Source organism: Nerophis lumbriciformis, linkage group LG25 (genome assembly GCF_033978685.3).
Source record: "Nerophis lumbriciformis linkage group LG25, RoL_Nlum_v2.1, whole genome shotgun sequence".
NCBI lineage: Eukaryota > Metazoa > Chordata > Actinopteri > Syngnathiformes > Syngnathidae > Nerophis > Nerophis lumbriciformis.
In genome coordinates, this window is record NC_084572.2 from 39,449,601 (window position 1) to 39,466,543 (window position 16,943).

General features: G+C 39.7%; 1 protein-coding gene across 1 annotated transcript in view; it reads left to right on the plus strand.

Moving 5' to 3' along the window:
- The window catches only part of prss12 (serine protease 12), a 62,519-nt gene that overhangs the window by 39,786 nt on the left and 5,790 nt on the right, over positions 1–16,943 (plus strand). The window contains exons 9-11 of the mRNA XM_061984390.1: positions 5,472–5,665; positions 5,858–5,936; positions 10,492–10,614. Coding sequence (XP_061840374.1) covers positions 5,472–5,665; positions 5,858–5,936; positions 10,492–10,614 — 396 coding nt within the window. The remainder of the gene's footprint in view (positions 1–5,471; positions 5,666–5,857; positions 5,937–10,491; positions 10,615–16,943) is intronic.

Sequence of the window (16,943 nt, forward strand, 5' to 3'; positions counted from 1 at the left end):
ATTAGCTAACATGCTAACATGAGTGTCTGTGTTAGTATTATTAACTTACAATGACATTCTTTTTGTATTGTTTCAGTCTCACAAATTCCTCAAGACGTCACAGTGGAGTTATTGAGTCTGTTTAGCTGATTGGAGAGCTAGCTTGCGCAGCTAGTGGATCCATTTGTTTGATCAGCCGTTTTACTGCCACGTTACAAACAATGTCAATAAAAATGTACAAAATCTATCTGCATAAATAACTCATTTCACAAGGTATGTATCTGCGGCTTATAGTCAGGTGCGGTTAAAATATAGATCATATTTTCCCCCATAATATTTATTTATACACAGGTGCGCCCTATAGTCCGTAAACTATGGTATATACGGACATACTACACAATACGCACTGGCCTTGTCGGGTTTGTACAAAACAATTCAAAGTAAAAGCTTGCAGCACATCATTGTTTAAGTTAACCAAAGTCAACCAAAAAGCAATCCTCACGTCTTCCACTTTTTCTTCTTTTCATCCCACAAAGTGTCTCAGTTTCCACTCAGATCCATAGTGAGTCTTAGGCTCAAAAATGCTCTGTAGAAATGAAAGGTACTAATCCACAGTGTTTGACAATAAAGCAGCTCCTAAAAGAGACACTATAAGGTTCAAAAGTGAGACACGGCGGTCGTACGGAAAGAAAAGGTCAGCGCCACACGTGTGGGACGAACATCTGGAGAGTGTAAAGAAGCGTGCGAGTAATCCGAATGTGGGTGTGGTGGAAGGCAACACTCTCCTGGGACGGACAGGAAAAATGTACACAAAGCGTATCTTCGACTGCTAGTGACAATTGGGTTGTCACACTGTGTCATACTCAAACTCTCTGCAGTGACACTTATGTTTGTCTTTCTGCTTTATTCTTCCTCGGACTGAGACTGTTTGTCAGCTGCTTGTTTGACTCTGCGTTATTGATCAAATTGTGACGTCGTTAGCTGTCAGCTGCTAATGGAAGTGAGGTGTGTGCGTAATCCACATCAGTGAAGTGAGACTATGTGTGGCAATTATATGGCAGTGGTTACTCGCGGGTGTTGAAGGTGCGTCTTGACATCGAGGCGGAAGTCCAAAGAGGGAAAGGCAGGCTCGGAAGTCCAAAGACAGGCGAAAGGTCAAGGGCTGTAGGCAGGCGTAAGGTGGATATCTAGAGAGGCAAGAGGAAGTCCAGAAGGGATCGGGGAAGACGAGACACACAGCTGGACGGCGGGAAGCTGGATAGCGAGACAACACGGGACACAATGAACACGAGGATATGCACAAGCAGAGAAGACTGGAGACGTAATGGGCTTACTGTCCTGGTAGGAGGAGCTACGTTCTGGCACTGGATCTCAGGACTTAATGTACTGGTAGGAGGAGCTACGTTCTGGCACTGGATCTCAGGACTTACTGTCCTGGTAGGAGGAGTTATGTTCTGGCACTGGATCTCAGGAGTTACTGTCCTGGTAGGAGTAGCTATGTTCTGGCACTGGATCTCAGGACTTACTGTCCTGGTAGGAGGAGCTACGTTCTGGCACTGGATCTCAGGACTTACTGTCCTGGTAGGAGGAGTTACGTTCTGGCACTGGATCTCAGGACGTGCTGGCTTATGAAGGCAGGTCTCTGATCACGGGCAGGTGTGTTGAAGGCAGGTCTCTCATCACGGGCAGGTGTGTTGAAGGCAGATTCATTCCAGCCGCGCGGAGGGCTAGAAATCTCTATAATTTGCTAAACATAAACGACTTGTCATCGGTATGCGACTGTGAATTGTTCTTGTTTGCGGATGACTCGGCCTTGATGGTATCAGACAAGGACAAGTCACAGGTGGAGAAAATCCTCAGTAGAACTTGCACCTGGCTCGCTGACAACAAGCTATCCATACACTTGGCTAAAACACAATCCATCCTGTTTGGGTCCCACATCAACCTTAAGAAAGTCAGTGACTTCACTATAAAAGTGGGTGACATTGTTATCACCAGGAAAGATGAGGTCACCTACCTAGGTTCCATTCTAGAGGCTAATCTTTCCTGTGATAAAATGGCAACCAAGGTCATCAAAAAGGTCAACCAACGAACGAGATTTCTCTATAGAATCTCCTCTCTGGTCAACAAAAGCACCTTGAAGATTCTGGCGGGAACTCTCCATTACGCATGCACCTCCTGGTACCCCAGCACCTCCAAAACCCTCAAATCTAGACTCCAAACATCCCAGAACAAGCTAGTCAGATTACTTCTAGACCTCCACCCCAGATCGCACCTCACTCCTACCCACTTCTCCAAAGTGGGCTGGCTCAGGGTGGAGGACAGAGTAAAACAACTTGCACTGAGCCTGGTCTATAAAATCCGCTACACCTCCCTGATACCGAAGTACATGTCAAACTACTTCCTTAACCACAACACCAGGGGGAGCTCCACTAACCAAGTTAAACCCAGATTCCCATCTAACAAAGGTCTTAACTCATTCTCTTTCTATGCCACATCAATGTGGAATGCACTCCCAACAGGTGTAAAAGAAAGGGCATCTCTATCCTCCTTCAAAACCGCAATAAAAGTTCACCTCCAGGCAACTTCAATCCTAAACTAACACCCTCCCCAGATTGTTAATAATCAAATGTAAACAATCAAATGTAGATACTTTTCTTATGCCTTCTGATCTCTCTCTCTCTCTCTCTCTCTCTCTCTCTCTCTCTCTCTCTCTCTCTCTCTGCCCACTACTTGCTGTCCATATCCTACCAAGTCAGACCTACACTGTTTCAATATCCATTTCTCTGTTCTCAATTGTTGATGACTGATGCTAACAACCAAACCTAACCCCCACACCCCGGATTGTAAATAATGTAAATAATTAAATATGATGATCTTGTGTGATGACTGTATTATGATGATAGTATATATCTGTATCATGAATCAATTTAAGTGGACCCGGACTTAAAGAAGTGTAAAAACTTATTGGGGTGTTACCATTTAGTGGTCAATTGTACGGAATATGTACTTCACTGTGCAACCTACTAATAAAAGTCTCAATTAATCAATCAATCAATCAATCAATCAGTCAATACTGCACACAGTTGGAAGACATGCTAACACAGAGGCGGGAGGATCATTACACATATCCACAGTAACGATACTAAATATAGTATCAGTTGATACTGCAGTGGTTCGATCGATATATTTCCATTATCAAAATATGTTTTTAATTTTTTTTACAAAACTCAAGAAATACAAAAATATATAAGTAGCATATTTTCCAGACTAAAAAGTGCACCCGAATATAAGCCACACCCACTAAATATGTTTTTCCTATATTAGCTGCACCTGACAATAAGCCGCTGTTATTTGCACAAAAATATTCTGCAAATGTTGATTTACATATCTTAAATTTATAATACCACAGCAGTAAAACGGCTGATCAAACAAAACAGGAGTCATGGTCATGGACCCACTAGCTGCGCAAGCTAGCTCTCCAATCAGCTAAACAGACTCAATAACTCCACGCTGACGTTTTGGGGAATTTACTGAGGAATTTGTGAATCTGAAACAACACAAAAATAACGTAAGTTAATAATAGCAACAGAAACTCGTAAAAGTGTTAGCATATTAGCTAATGCTAACGACGCTTGCATAATGACATTGTGACAGCACGTACAAATACGCATGAAAACACTCCTACAGACATACTTGCCAACCTTGAGACCTCCGATTTCGGGAGGTGGGGGTGGGCGTGGTCGGGGTGGGAGGGTGTGTGGTTGGGGGCGTGGCTAAAAGGGGAGGAGTATATTTACAGCTAGAATTCACCAAGTCAAGTATTTCATATATATATATATATATATATATATATATATATATATATATATATATATATACATATATATATATATATACATATATATATATATATATATATATATATATATATATATATATATATATATATATATATATAACAAATACTTGACGTTCAGTGAATTCTAGCTATATATATATATACATATATATATATACATATATATATCTATATTAATTTTATTATATATATATATATATATATATATATATATATATATATATATACAAAATAAATACTTGAATTTCAGTGTTCATTTATTTACACGTATACACACACATAACACTCATCTACTCATTGTTGAGTTAAGGGTTGAATTGTCCATCCGTGTTCTATTCTCTGTCACTATTTTTCTAACCATGCTGAACTCTGATGATGCATTGCTGTGTGGCACGCACAAAAATGCTTTCATCAAATGCACTAGATGGCAGTATTGTCCTGTTTAAGAGTGTCACAACATTGCTGTTTACGGCAGACCAACTGCTTTATGGTATACAAAAACGTGACTGCTGTTGTTGTGTGATGTTGCCGCGCTGGGAGGACGTTAATGAAACTGCCTAACAATAAACCCACATAAGAAACCAAGAACTCGCCCTCCATCATTCTACAGTTATAACGTGATTGGGCAGGTACGCTGTTTATATTGTGGGTTAGGTCCGCATGGACCTGAGTCCGCCTGAATTTCGGGAGAAAATTTGTCCCGGGAGGTTTTCGGGAGAGGCGCTGAATTTCGGGAGTCTCCCGGAAAATCCGGGAGGGTTGGCAAGTATGCCTACAGACATCACACATGGCACGGTTTAGTAAGTAAGAATAGTTTTAGTTATATTGTAAAACTTACAAACCTTGCTTGGAGTGACGAACGAAGAGTTCATGTGAGTAGAATCGCTGTGGACGGCCAGAAGTGGGAACGGCGCTTCTACTTCTGGTTTAAAGCACCTAACGCAGTGGTTCTTAACCTGGGTTGGATGGAACCCTAGGTGTTACACTCATCGTGTAAATAAAAACTTCTCCCTATTACGGATACACCCAAACAATGTTCCCTCTCATTTTCCATCTGATTTGCAGGTGTGTCATTTGTTGTCAGTTTATGCACTGGGTTGCTTTTGTTCTTTGAACAAGTTGATGTTCATGCACGCTCATTTTGTGCACCAGTAAAAAAACATATAACTTTGTCTTGAATTTGAAAAAAATACAACATTTTCACTGAAGAAGGATTCGGCGAATGCGAGTAAGAAAGTGGTGGGTTTGGGTATCTCCAACAAGGTTAAGACGGAAGAAGTGAGTCAACTGCTCCAAAAATGGAGCCACAGCACAAAAAAGAAAACACCTTTTCACTTTATTTGCTTGGTTTTTTTTATTTGCGAAGAAATGATCACCTTTTTTTTAAGGCACAGGGAGCAAATTGTAGGAAACAAGTAGCAGCTTATAAATACCATGTAAATATATCAAGAATAATATTAATGATTACGAGTGTGCAGCGGCGTGGTCTTCTTTAGACATAATCAACAAGCCCCTCCCCCCTGCAGCGGCGTGGCCAAGCATTCTTTAAACATAATCAACAAGCCCCTCCCCCCGCAGCGGCGTGGCCAAGCATTCTTTAGACATAATCAACAAGCCCCTCCCCCCGCAGCGGCGTGGCCAAGGCCCGTGTGATGGCGTACTTCGGCGAAGGGACGGGCCCCATTCACGTGGACAACGTGAAGTGCGGCGGCGACGAACGCGCCATCGCCGACTGCATCAAACAACAGGCGCCCGCCACGCACAACTGTCGCCACAGCGAGGACGCCGGAGTCATCTGCGACTACGGCTACAAAGAGGTCAAAGGTCAGTCCGTTTGCATTGCGTTAGAAATGAGCCCAGATGAGGTCATGGTGTGAATATGTGGAGATGGAAGGAAACTTGCAGAGCTCAGACATGTAAAAAGATGCATTTCCAGGCTGAAGCTTGAATAAAAGCAACACAATCTGAAGGTCATCACATCAATCTGAAGGTCATCACATCAACTTCTCGCCACAGATACTGTCCGCCCGCTTTGTGGCGTGCGCCTCGTGCACACTCGACAGCGGAGAATCATAGGCGGAGAAAACTCTCTGAGGTGAGCTGTGCACATGTACTGAAAGTGTGTGTGTGTGTGTTCTTGTATCTCTACCCTTCTTGAGACATCAACAAGGAAAAGTAGCTTCCATATGAGGAGGTGTGAACACGTTAGGACCGAAATCATTGTCTCAATACGGAAAACCATTGCATCGAATAGAGAGCCAAATACTAGAGTCCGTGAACATTGCTCCAAAGTCATTGATTTAATGTGCAAACAAAAGTCAGGTGCAAAGGCAGCAATGTATGATCAAACAAGATGGCAGCTAAGCACTTTACTAAAAACAAAAAAATGGAGATCTCATTTGCACCCCTGGTGGTGAAATCTATCAAAATGAGGGCGGTCCCAAAAAGGAGGGATTTTTCAAATTGACTGTGTATCGGTTTTAAAAGTGCTCCCCCTCTGGTCAACATATGTAATAACAAGTGTGTGTAAACATTTGAAGTGCTCCCCCTCTGGTCAACATATGAAATAACAAGTGTGTGTAAACATTTGAAGTGCTCCCCCTCTGGTCAACATATGTAATAACAAGTGTGTGTAAACATTTGGAGTGCTCCCCCTCTGGTCAACATATGAAATAACAAGTGTGTGTAAACATTTGAAGTGCTCCCCCTCTGGTCAACATATGAAATAACAAGTGTGTGTAAACATTTGAAGTGCTCCCCCTCTGGTCAACATATGAAATAACAAGTGTGTGTAAACATTTGAAGTGCTCCCCCTCTGGTCAACATATGAAATAACAAGTGTGTGTAAACATTTGAAGTGCTCCCCCTCTGGTCAACATACGTAATAACAAGTGTGTGTAAACATTTGAAGTGCTCCCTCTCTGGTCAACATATGAAATAACAAGTGTGTGTAAACATTTGAAGTGCTCCCCCTTTGCCCGCGACCCCGAACGGGACAAGCGGTAGGAAATGGATGGATGGATGGATGGATGGCCAAAATTAACACAGATAAATAAATAAATATATAGAGAGAGACATACTGTAATAAATAAATAAAAAAATGAACTAAAAGCAGTCTTTCTCTCACAATATGTCGACTTTTTTCTTATAAAATTGGGAACAATTTCTCATATTCTTTCTGCTTCTGTAATGAAATATTTTCTCGTAAAATTATGACTTTTTTATGTAAAATTATAACTTTTTAATGCAAAATGGTGACATTTGTCATATACAATTCAGACTTTCATCACAATATTGCCAATTTATTTGTTGTTCTTGTAAAATACTGACATTTTTTGAATACAATTATGAATTTTGTCATCATTTTGCCAAGCAAAATTATTATTATTGTAATTTTGCCAAAATGTCAAAGTTTTCTTGTAAGCTTGTGACTTTTGTCGAGTAAAATGACGACTCTTTTCATAAAATTGCCAAAATGTTAAACTTTTCCTGTAAAATTGCGACTGTTGTTGAGTAAAATTCCAACTTTTATCATAATATTGCATAAATATTCAGTTTTTCTTGTACAATTTCGACTTGCGTTGAGTAAAATGACGACTTTTATCATAATACTGACAACATTCTAAGTTTTTCTTGTGAAATTCCAACTCATTTCTCACAATGTATATATTATTAATGTTGTAAATACACTTCTTTATATAGTATCTAGAAAGGCTGGTCCTAAAGAGGGAGGCATATTCCCAGGTCTTAAGAAAGTAACAAATAGAAAAAATGTGTGTGTGTGTGTGTGTGTGTGTGTGTGGAGGTAAGAATGTGACTTTCCAAGCTGCTTGGCCCACGCTCCAATAAACCTACTTAAATGAAAGCAGAACTTCCTGCTTGAGGGCCTCTTATTAAGCAGTGTAGTAAAGATTGTGATATGGAGATAAGTTATTTCCATGCCTCAAGTGGGAAACTTTGCAAGAAAGAAGTGTGTGTAGTACTGGTGTGTGTAGTACTGGTGTGTGTAGTACTGGTGTGTGTAGTACTAGTGTGTGTAGTACTGGTGTACTTTGAATTCCCAACACTATTTGACTTCACAGGTTCCTGAAGATTGATTGTAGTTTTGAAGCACATTTCTCCCTGACAACCAGTGTAAACATGAATAATGAGTCCATATTGTAGTACAGAACTGGACACAATATAAAGCGCTAAACAGGACTCAATATTAGCTCTCACCATTTGAGAAACAACCTAATTGCCATTTTTCTCCCCAATATTGCGTTTCGATTAAATCTTACCCACAGGGGAGACTGCATTCATTTTGATGGTCTGACAATGTTGATGTTCCTATTTTGTCACTGTCTAGTGGATGACCCAAGTAATATAGGTCAATGACCCTTAATTATGCACTGAATGGAGGCAAGCGCAACATTTACTTTTATGACCCAATGCAAACAACCTTCCCTAGTAAAGTGCAAAAAATATATATTTAAAAAGTCTAACCAACACAAAATATCAACAGACATGGTCACAAAAAATCTACTTTACATACGTCAGCTTTCGGCCCTTAAGTTTTTTAGCTCAATACTGTCATGACTTGGTCTTGGGTGTTAGCTTTTCCGGGATGCAACGGAAAGTTGGCTCGGGCGAGACGGGAATGAAGGTACATGATTTATTTATTATCAAAAAAAGGAATAAACGAAAAGCGCGCACAGTGGCGGAAAATAAACTATGAAACCAAAAGACTATAGCAAAAAAGTACAAACGAAAAGCACGCACAATGGCGGAGAACAAACTATGAAACCAAAAAAGACTATAAACATGGAACAAAAACTTACTTGGCTTGGACAAAAATAGTTGCTTGAGGAATGGACATGGAAAGAATGGACAGAGCATAAATGTGGTGTGAGGTCGTCAGAAAGACAAACTGAAAAACACTGAACTTAAATACTACAGACATGATTAACGAAAACAGGTGCGTGACTCAAGACGTGAAACAGGTGCGTGACGTGACAGGTGAAAACTAATGGGTTGCTATGGTGACAATCAAGAGTGCACAATGAGTCCAAACGTGGAACAGATGAAACTAATGGGTAATCATGCAAACAAGACAACGGAGTGAAAAGACAGAAACTAAAGAGTCCAATAACTAAACAAAACATGACTTAAAACAAAACATGATTACACAGACATGACAAATACGGCGCCCAAGTCAAAAAGTTTGGACACCCCTGCATTAGAACAATAAGCAACAATTAACTTTCAAAAATGATTTGGCTCAGAACTTTTGTTTACAAAAACTATATAGTAATTATAATATAATGTTTTTTTTTTAAAATAATATATACTATTTAATGCAAGTAACCATTTCAAGAGATAGAAACTTTTATTTGTTCTTACTTTTTGACTTGTTTACCATTTTGCTGTATTTTGAAGGTAAATAACTTTTAATCAATAAACAAACACACAATTAAAATTGACTCGCAGTTCTGTAAGCAAAAATGATCATTTTGTAAATATTAAAAGCGTACTTTTTTCCTGTTGGAAAAACGAGGTTGAATTTTCTTTCTTTGAAACACGCTGGTCTGTCCGTGTTGATGGGCTCGTATTGCCCTTCCGTTGTGAAGCTCGATTGTTCCCACAACGGGACATTTGGCTTTGGAAACATATTTCTATCCCTTCATTTTTGTTACTTCCACTAACGAGTAGCGAGGCTCAACAATTCTGATTGGCAAGCATGTCTGTCACTCAAATGCCGGTGACGGCAGATAAAACAAAAACCTGCGCCTCCTGCGGTTTGGTTATCGCACTAATTAAAACCTCAATGTGGATTAATCCTGCAGTATATCAAACAAACATAACAAGCGGGTTTCTATTTATTAACCAAGCAAAAAACAACAACTGGCTGAACTGCCCACACGCACACACCTGTCACTAGCCCTGTGGTGCACTCAATTTCAAATCACAAGACTCCTTAACTTTAACAGCCACGTCGCAACAATGATTTAAAATGACTAATAAAACACTTTCTACCTTGTTGGTTAATCTTCCTAGCGTGGAGCGGAAGGGCAGTGGGAGAGGCAGTGTCAACAACGCTGTGGATGCTTCCTGAACGTTTCAAGCCACACATCGCTTGTCCATTGCTTTCTTTGGACTTATGTTGACCTAGCATAACTAGAAAAATGCTGGTAAAAAGGCTAAAAGACTTTAAAAAAAACACAAAAACTAGTCATTAGCACAGGAAGCTAACGACAGCACTTCTGTGCTGAATAATGAGACCGCCCACAATGCATGTGCTGCCGGGTACAAAATGGGTGGATGAAAGGTTCGTGCAACAAAGCGTATTTTTATTCAGCCTGTGGTTCGGGAATCGAAAAGTTCGTACAATGAGTAAATGGAGGCTCCATCGTAACTATCTATTGGTCCATGCATCCATCCATACATCCATTTATCCATCCATCCATCCATCCATGCATCCATCCATCCATCCATCCATACATCCATTTATCCATCCATCCATCCATCCATCCATCCATCCATCCATCCATGCATCCATCCATCCATCCATCCATCCATCCATCCATCCATCCATCCATGCATCCATCCATGTGCCATGTCCTTCAGATCCCAAACTAGTTGTGACTCCATGAACACGACTTGTGCCCTAGGGGGGGCTGGCCCTGGCAGGCTGCCATACGCCTGCGGGGGTCGCCAGGAGACGGGCGCCTGGTGTGTGGCGCCACCCTGATTGACAGCTGCTGGGTCCTCACCTCGGCACACTGCTTCAAAAAGTAAGAACCTACACCATTCATGCACATGTTGTTGTTGTTGTTTGTTGACGCAGTATGGACAACTTTTACATTTCAATGGATGCCGTACTCAACGCCAACACTTTTCTCTGCTTAATAAATGTTTTTTTGAACAACATTTCACAGTAAACTGATTATAAGTCTTATATCTTCTTCTCCTACACGTCTCATTATATAGTAGGCTTTGCATGCAGTTGCAACTCCAAGACGTTAGGTGGCAGTAGTGTACAGGTTAGCTTGTGTTGTCTTTGAAGATGCCCTCTTTTCTGTTGTTGAGCCCTACAAAGTGTTTATACTATAAGTATTGTACTTACTACACACCAGCTGTTTGATTGTAAACTGCATCTCAATTGTAGTTTTCATGGTGGTGTAAAATGGCTAATGCTAATCTGTAGCATGTGTGTAGCCAAAAATGAACACGAGCAAGCGCATTTTGAAAAGTGGAACCTTACTGCGCGATTGAGTGCCTTCTTCTTGCTTTGTCGCTTCCGTCAGTCTACCCCAGGGCAGCTGTGGCTATGAAAGTAGCTTACCACCAGCAGGTGTGAATGAATGATGAAAGTAGCTTACCACCAGCAGGTGTGAATGAATGATGAAATTAGTTTACCACCAGCAGGTGTGAATGAATGATGAAAGTAGCTTACCACCACCAGGTGTGAATGAATGATGAAAGTAGTTTACCACCAGGTGTGAATGAATGATGAAAGTAGCTTACCACCACTAGATGTGAATGAATGATGAAAGTAGTTTACCACCAGCAGGTGTGAATGAATGATGAAAGTAGCTTACCACCAGCAGGTGTGAATGAATGATGAAAGTAGTTTACCACCACCAGGTGTGAATGAATAATGAAAGTAGCTTACCACCAGCAGGTGTGAATGAATGGTGAAAGTAGTTTACCACCAGCAGGTGTGAATGAATGATGAAAGTAGCTTACCACCACCAGATGTGAATGAATGATGAAAGTAGTTTACCACCAGCAGGTGTGAATGAATGATGAAAGTAGTTTACCACCACCAGGTGTGAATGAATGATGAAAGTAGCTTACCACCAGCAGGTGTGAATGAATGATGAAAGTAGCTTACCACCACCAGTTGTGAATGAATGATGAAAGTAGTTTACCACCACCAGGTGTGAATGAATGATGAAAGTAGTTTACCACCACCAGATGTGAATGAATGATGAAAGTAGCTTACCACCACCAGTTGTGAATGAATGATGAAAGTAGTTTACCACCACCAGATGTGAATGAATGATGAAAGTAGCTTACCACCACCAGTTGTGAATGAATGATGGCTTCTCATTTCTCTGTGAAGTGCTTTGAGTGTGTAGAAAAGCGCTATGTATATCTAATCCATTATTATTATTATTATTATTATTATTATTATTATTATTATGCTGACCATTCATCATATTTAAAATGCAGGTTCTGCCTTCATGTGTTCATAAGAAAACGAGTTCAGGAGGTTGCTTACAGCCACAACTGTGGAGATTTGCTTTTGGAGAGCGCACATCTGATGATGACACTTACTGCTTAAATACTTGGATGACATAATGCAGTGTTGCAGTGTATAAAATGTCCCTTTTTGGATGACATAATGCAGTGTTGCAGTGTTATTGTTTTGCTGTTGTGCTGTAGTTCCTTCCTGCTGCCCACTTGCTTGTTTTCCCCAGCAATCTTCTCATGAACAATCGAGTAGAAGAAGATGTTTCTTGGTTTTGCTTGACACATGCTCACCTAAGCCTAGGGATGATGTTTGATAAGAAATGATCGAGTTCGAGCCTATTATCGAATCCTCTTATCGAACCGATTCCTTATCGATTCTCTTATCGAATCCAGATAGGTTGTTGTATATGGAAAAACACACACAATATTTGGTTTAACAAAAGCTCACTTTTATTATATAAGAAAAAAAAAAAATAAAATAAATAAATAAATATTTGCTGTTACCCCCCTAAAAAAATGAAATAAAATAAATAAATATTGACTGTTGTTACCCAAAGTATATTAAGTGGGATTTTTAAGAAAAACAAATATATACAGTAACACAAAAACAGCCTGTCTCTGTGATCGCTATAGGTGTATAAATAATAATATAGTGTTAAATAAAATCAGTCCCTTGGGCACAAAACTGAAAATAATACAGCTCTCCAAAAAGTGCACTTCTGCTGCTATTGGAACATAACTGTTTGTTATGATGCTTTGATATTGTTGCACTTTATTTCTTTATTGGAAGAAAATTCTATGAAGAGAAAAGTTGTTTGCAAATGTGCTAAAAAAATGAAAAGTTAAAGCTAAAAAAAGAAATACACTTTATTGAGTTAACATTATTTCTTTATAAGGGGAAAGATGTGATGTTATGAGCTAGGGAATATAACAACTACACTACCCAGCATGCAACGGGAGTGACGAGCATGCGCAGTAGCTCCGAAAAGTGTTGTTGCATGTCGCCAGCCGGCAGCTAAGAATGAGGTTATGAGCACGCTGTGAAAGTAAACGTCAAGAAGTCAGCCAACACCTCGTCTGCATTATTTATAATTAGACAGACAACACATATACAGTGTGATTTGGTTTTCTTTACAAGGAAAGAAAAAGAAAAGTAAAAAAAAGGGAGCTATATGTTGTATATATATGGATGTGCTGCGCTTGCTTTAAGAACGTTGCCGTAAAGGAGGTGCGTTGCTAGCCTGGTTGCTATGTTTCCGCTTGGTGGTAAAAGTGTTGGTCATGTGTTTGTACCCTGCTCAAATCTCTCAGTAAACTTATTCATTAGATTATACCTTTTGTTTTCAACTTTATTACACCTTGGAGCGCTTTTTCCGCTCCATTGTTTTTCCTGCTTTCGCTATCTGCGCCTAATGACTGAGCTACGTGACCTCATTTCTTGTGATGTCTCACGGGGTATTTCTGGTCGGGACGGGATTCGTTCCCAGGGATTTGAATAAAGAACCAACTCTTTTTCTTTACTATAGTGGTCTCGATAAAGGGTTCCGGTTCTCAAAAAGGGATTCGAGTCCGAGGACTCGGTTCTTTTCTTATCGAACAACCGGGAAAAGCGGTTTGGAGTATGATCCCTACCTATGCCTGACATCTATGTCTATATCTACAGTATAACTATATCATATCTCAATGAAGATGATTGCTCTGCTGTGAAGGAAGCAGCTGTGGTTTGTAAAGGTTATTTTCTTGGCACTCACCAGCGGGAAAGGGAAGAAAAAGGCTTAACAGAGAAGCACATTTAACTTTATACTCAAGACTCATGCCAATCAATTCAGATTTTTCCACATAGTTTAAAAAAAAAAAGTAAGTGAGTATATATATCCTTTTGACTTCTTCAAGCATTATTCCCAGGCTTCTTTCACCAGCTGAGGTGAAAAAGTAGGTTTTCAAACATCAACACCGAATGAAGCCATAAAAAGTTCCTCTCTGCTGGGAAGAATTATGTCTCTGCTGGGAAGGATTATGTCGCTTTCCAGACTAAATAAGAGATGAATGACCACCTATTACACAGATGTTATTATTCAAGAAACATAAGAATTGGATTGTCTGAACTCCTGCTTCCGTCTAAGTGGATTGCATTGAGCACAATACTGCCACCTGGAGGAGGTCAGTGGATGTACTGCAGTTCTTTAGATCAGGGGTGTCTAATTGATTGATTGATTGAGACTTGTATTAGTAGATTGCACAGTGAAGTACATGTTCCGTACAGTTGACCACTAAATGGTAACACCCCAATAAGTTTTTCAAGTCGGGGTCCACTTAAATCAAACTCATTTTAGGAGGAAAATCTATTCCCACGTGGGCCGGACTGGTAAAATCACGGCATTGAAATGGATTTCTTTGTCTTACTTTGGCCACCAATAGAACAAACACTTTCTGAAAATGTGCATACTACAAATACTCCTCTTAGCAAAACACTTCAAGTTACTTTAAAATTCTGAGGAAAAAATTGGTGCGGTTTTAAAAAACAACATGAAGAACACAATAAACTTTGATTTTGTCTCTGTGTTTTCACCAAGCCATTCAACTTCAAGCACTTCCTGTTTAGGATCCTCATGCTGACACTTCCCTATTAAAAACATTTGGAAACGCAACTGAGTGTTTCCTCAAACCGCCGCATTGGTGACATACGCAACTGCCACAACACATTCATTTATCATCATTCAAATATTACAATTATAATATAAACAAAACAACCATCAACATGACACCATAGCCGTAATCAAGGTAACATAACTACAAACTTAACCAATGTGAACGTAGTAGATTTAATCACAAAATAAAAGAAAACAAATGGAGAAACACACATTTTTACAAGGGAGTTCAGGGTGCGCATCGAGCATTTAGTCAGTTGCAAGCCTTGCATGGAACTCTAACTAAAAAAATGATGGTCATGTTGACTTAAGTCTTTGCATCTTACCGTTTCGTTAATTTATCCGTTGAGTGGATCATTTACAATGAGAGAAGGTGTTGTGTGTCAATACTGCCGCCACAATTGACCGCTTGCACCTGTGCTAATTGGAGCCAATCCAGAGGGCACTTCAAGTCAGTTGACAGATCATCTCTAATCACTGTCATGTGTGACGTTATAAATAAAGTGGATTTGATTTGATTTGACGTGGATTACGACATCCAGTGGACACATTTGGAACAGCGGTTTCTTTCATTCAAAAAATGCAGCTCATTTTTTATATTTAGCAATTAAAGCTGTTTGCGGGCCTGATACGGCCCACGGGTCGTACGTTTGACACCCCTGCTTTAGAGAGAAAACTAGTTCAAGATATTTCAGAGTAGGGATGGGTACATTTTATTTCTGAACCGGTACCTGGGAATCGATACCGAACGCTACTTCTGTGTGTGTTCATGTGCTAAGAAATGTTTATTTGTTTAATCACAAATTCTATTTTTGATTCAACATTTAACAGTGAGATGATGATAACTGTGCTTTCCAGTTGTCTTATTACATTTATGAGTCTCCTTTGCAAGGATTGACTTTGCATGCAGTGGCAATTCCTGGATGTCAGTAGTGTACAGACTACTCTTTACCATTAACCTGAATCTACTCTTTTGTTGCCCCCTACAAAGTGTGCATACTGTAAGTTTTGTACACACCAGCTGTTAGATTGTAACGTGCATCTTAGTTGTCGTTTTCATTACCAAACTTGGAGGTGTTGAAAATTGCCATGTAAAACCGCTAATGCTAACCAGTAGCATGTCTTTGACGAATCCAATATAAATTAGCGTTGAGCCGATGCATTTGTAAAAGTGAGGCCTTACTTTACGTTTGAGTGTTTTCTATGAGGCATACTTGCTAGGTTGGCATGGGAAATAGTAACATTATCTACAGGGAGTCCACTTTGGGTGCTGCTTGAGTGTTTGTTTCTCTGCCAAGTGCTTGAGCCGGTGGCGAGTCTGCAACCGGACGTGCTGCAAGTGCATCAGAGAGTATTAAAACATGTCACAGTTTGGTTTTATGTGACTTGATACCCGGTAGTTCCAACAGAATTCGGGCAGTGCCTATAAAAGTTCAGAATTCAGAGTATTATCATTACAATATTTAATCATTTATTGTTTAGTCTACAGCCTGCATTTATTCATACATTAAACACTTTTTTAGTCTTTAAATTGTATTCATATATATACATATATATATATATATATATATATATATATATATATATATATTAATTTAATTAATTGTATTATTATGTATATGTAATCAATTACATTCATTTTCAAATGAGTTTACTTAATTATCTATAATTTCAGATTTACAGATAAATCTAATTTTAGCCGTGAACAAACGTAACCCGGCTAAAATGTGACGCACTTGCAGTCCAAGCACGGATAAAAATGCAGATGAGATAAATCTGTGGATGTGTTTATGATGTCCTTTCTACTCCTCTGACGTGCTGGGGACATTGGTCTTGTCACAGCAAATAAAGGCTCAAGTTGGAAACCTGCCAGGTGGGAAAACTAGAAAGGAGAAAAATGCCACAACATTCCTAATAGAAGAGCCAATAAGGTCAATACATTTACTGTATAGTGACTGTACATTGACTTTATATTGGCTGTACATTTACTGTATATTGACTGTATATTGACTGTACATTGACTTTATATTGGCTGTACATTGACTGTACATTGACTGTATATTGACTGTACATTGACTGTATATTGGCTGTACAGCACAGAGAGGTTTTGGAGTACAGTATTCCTCAGCCAGGCTGAGTCCCAGGTGAAACTGCTGTGAGGTTTAGTTACAGTTGGCAGCCTACGTGCTGTACAGTCAGAAAGTATAAATAGAAAT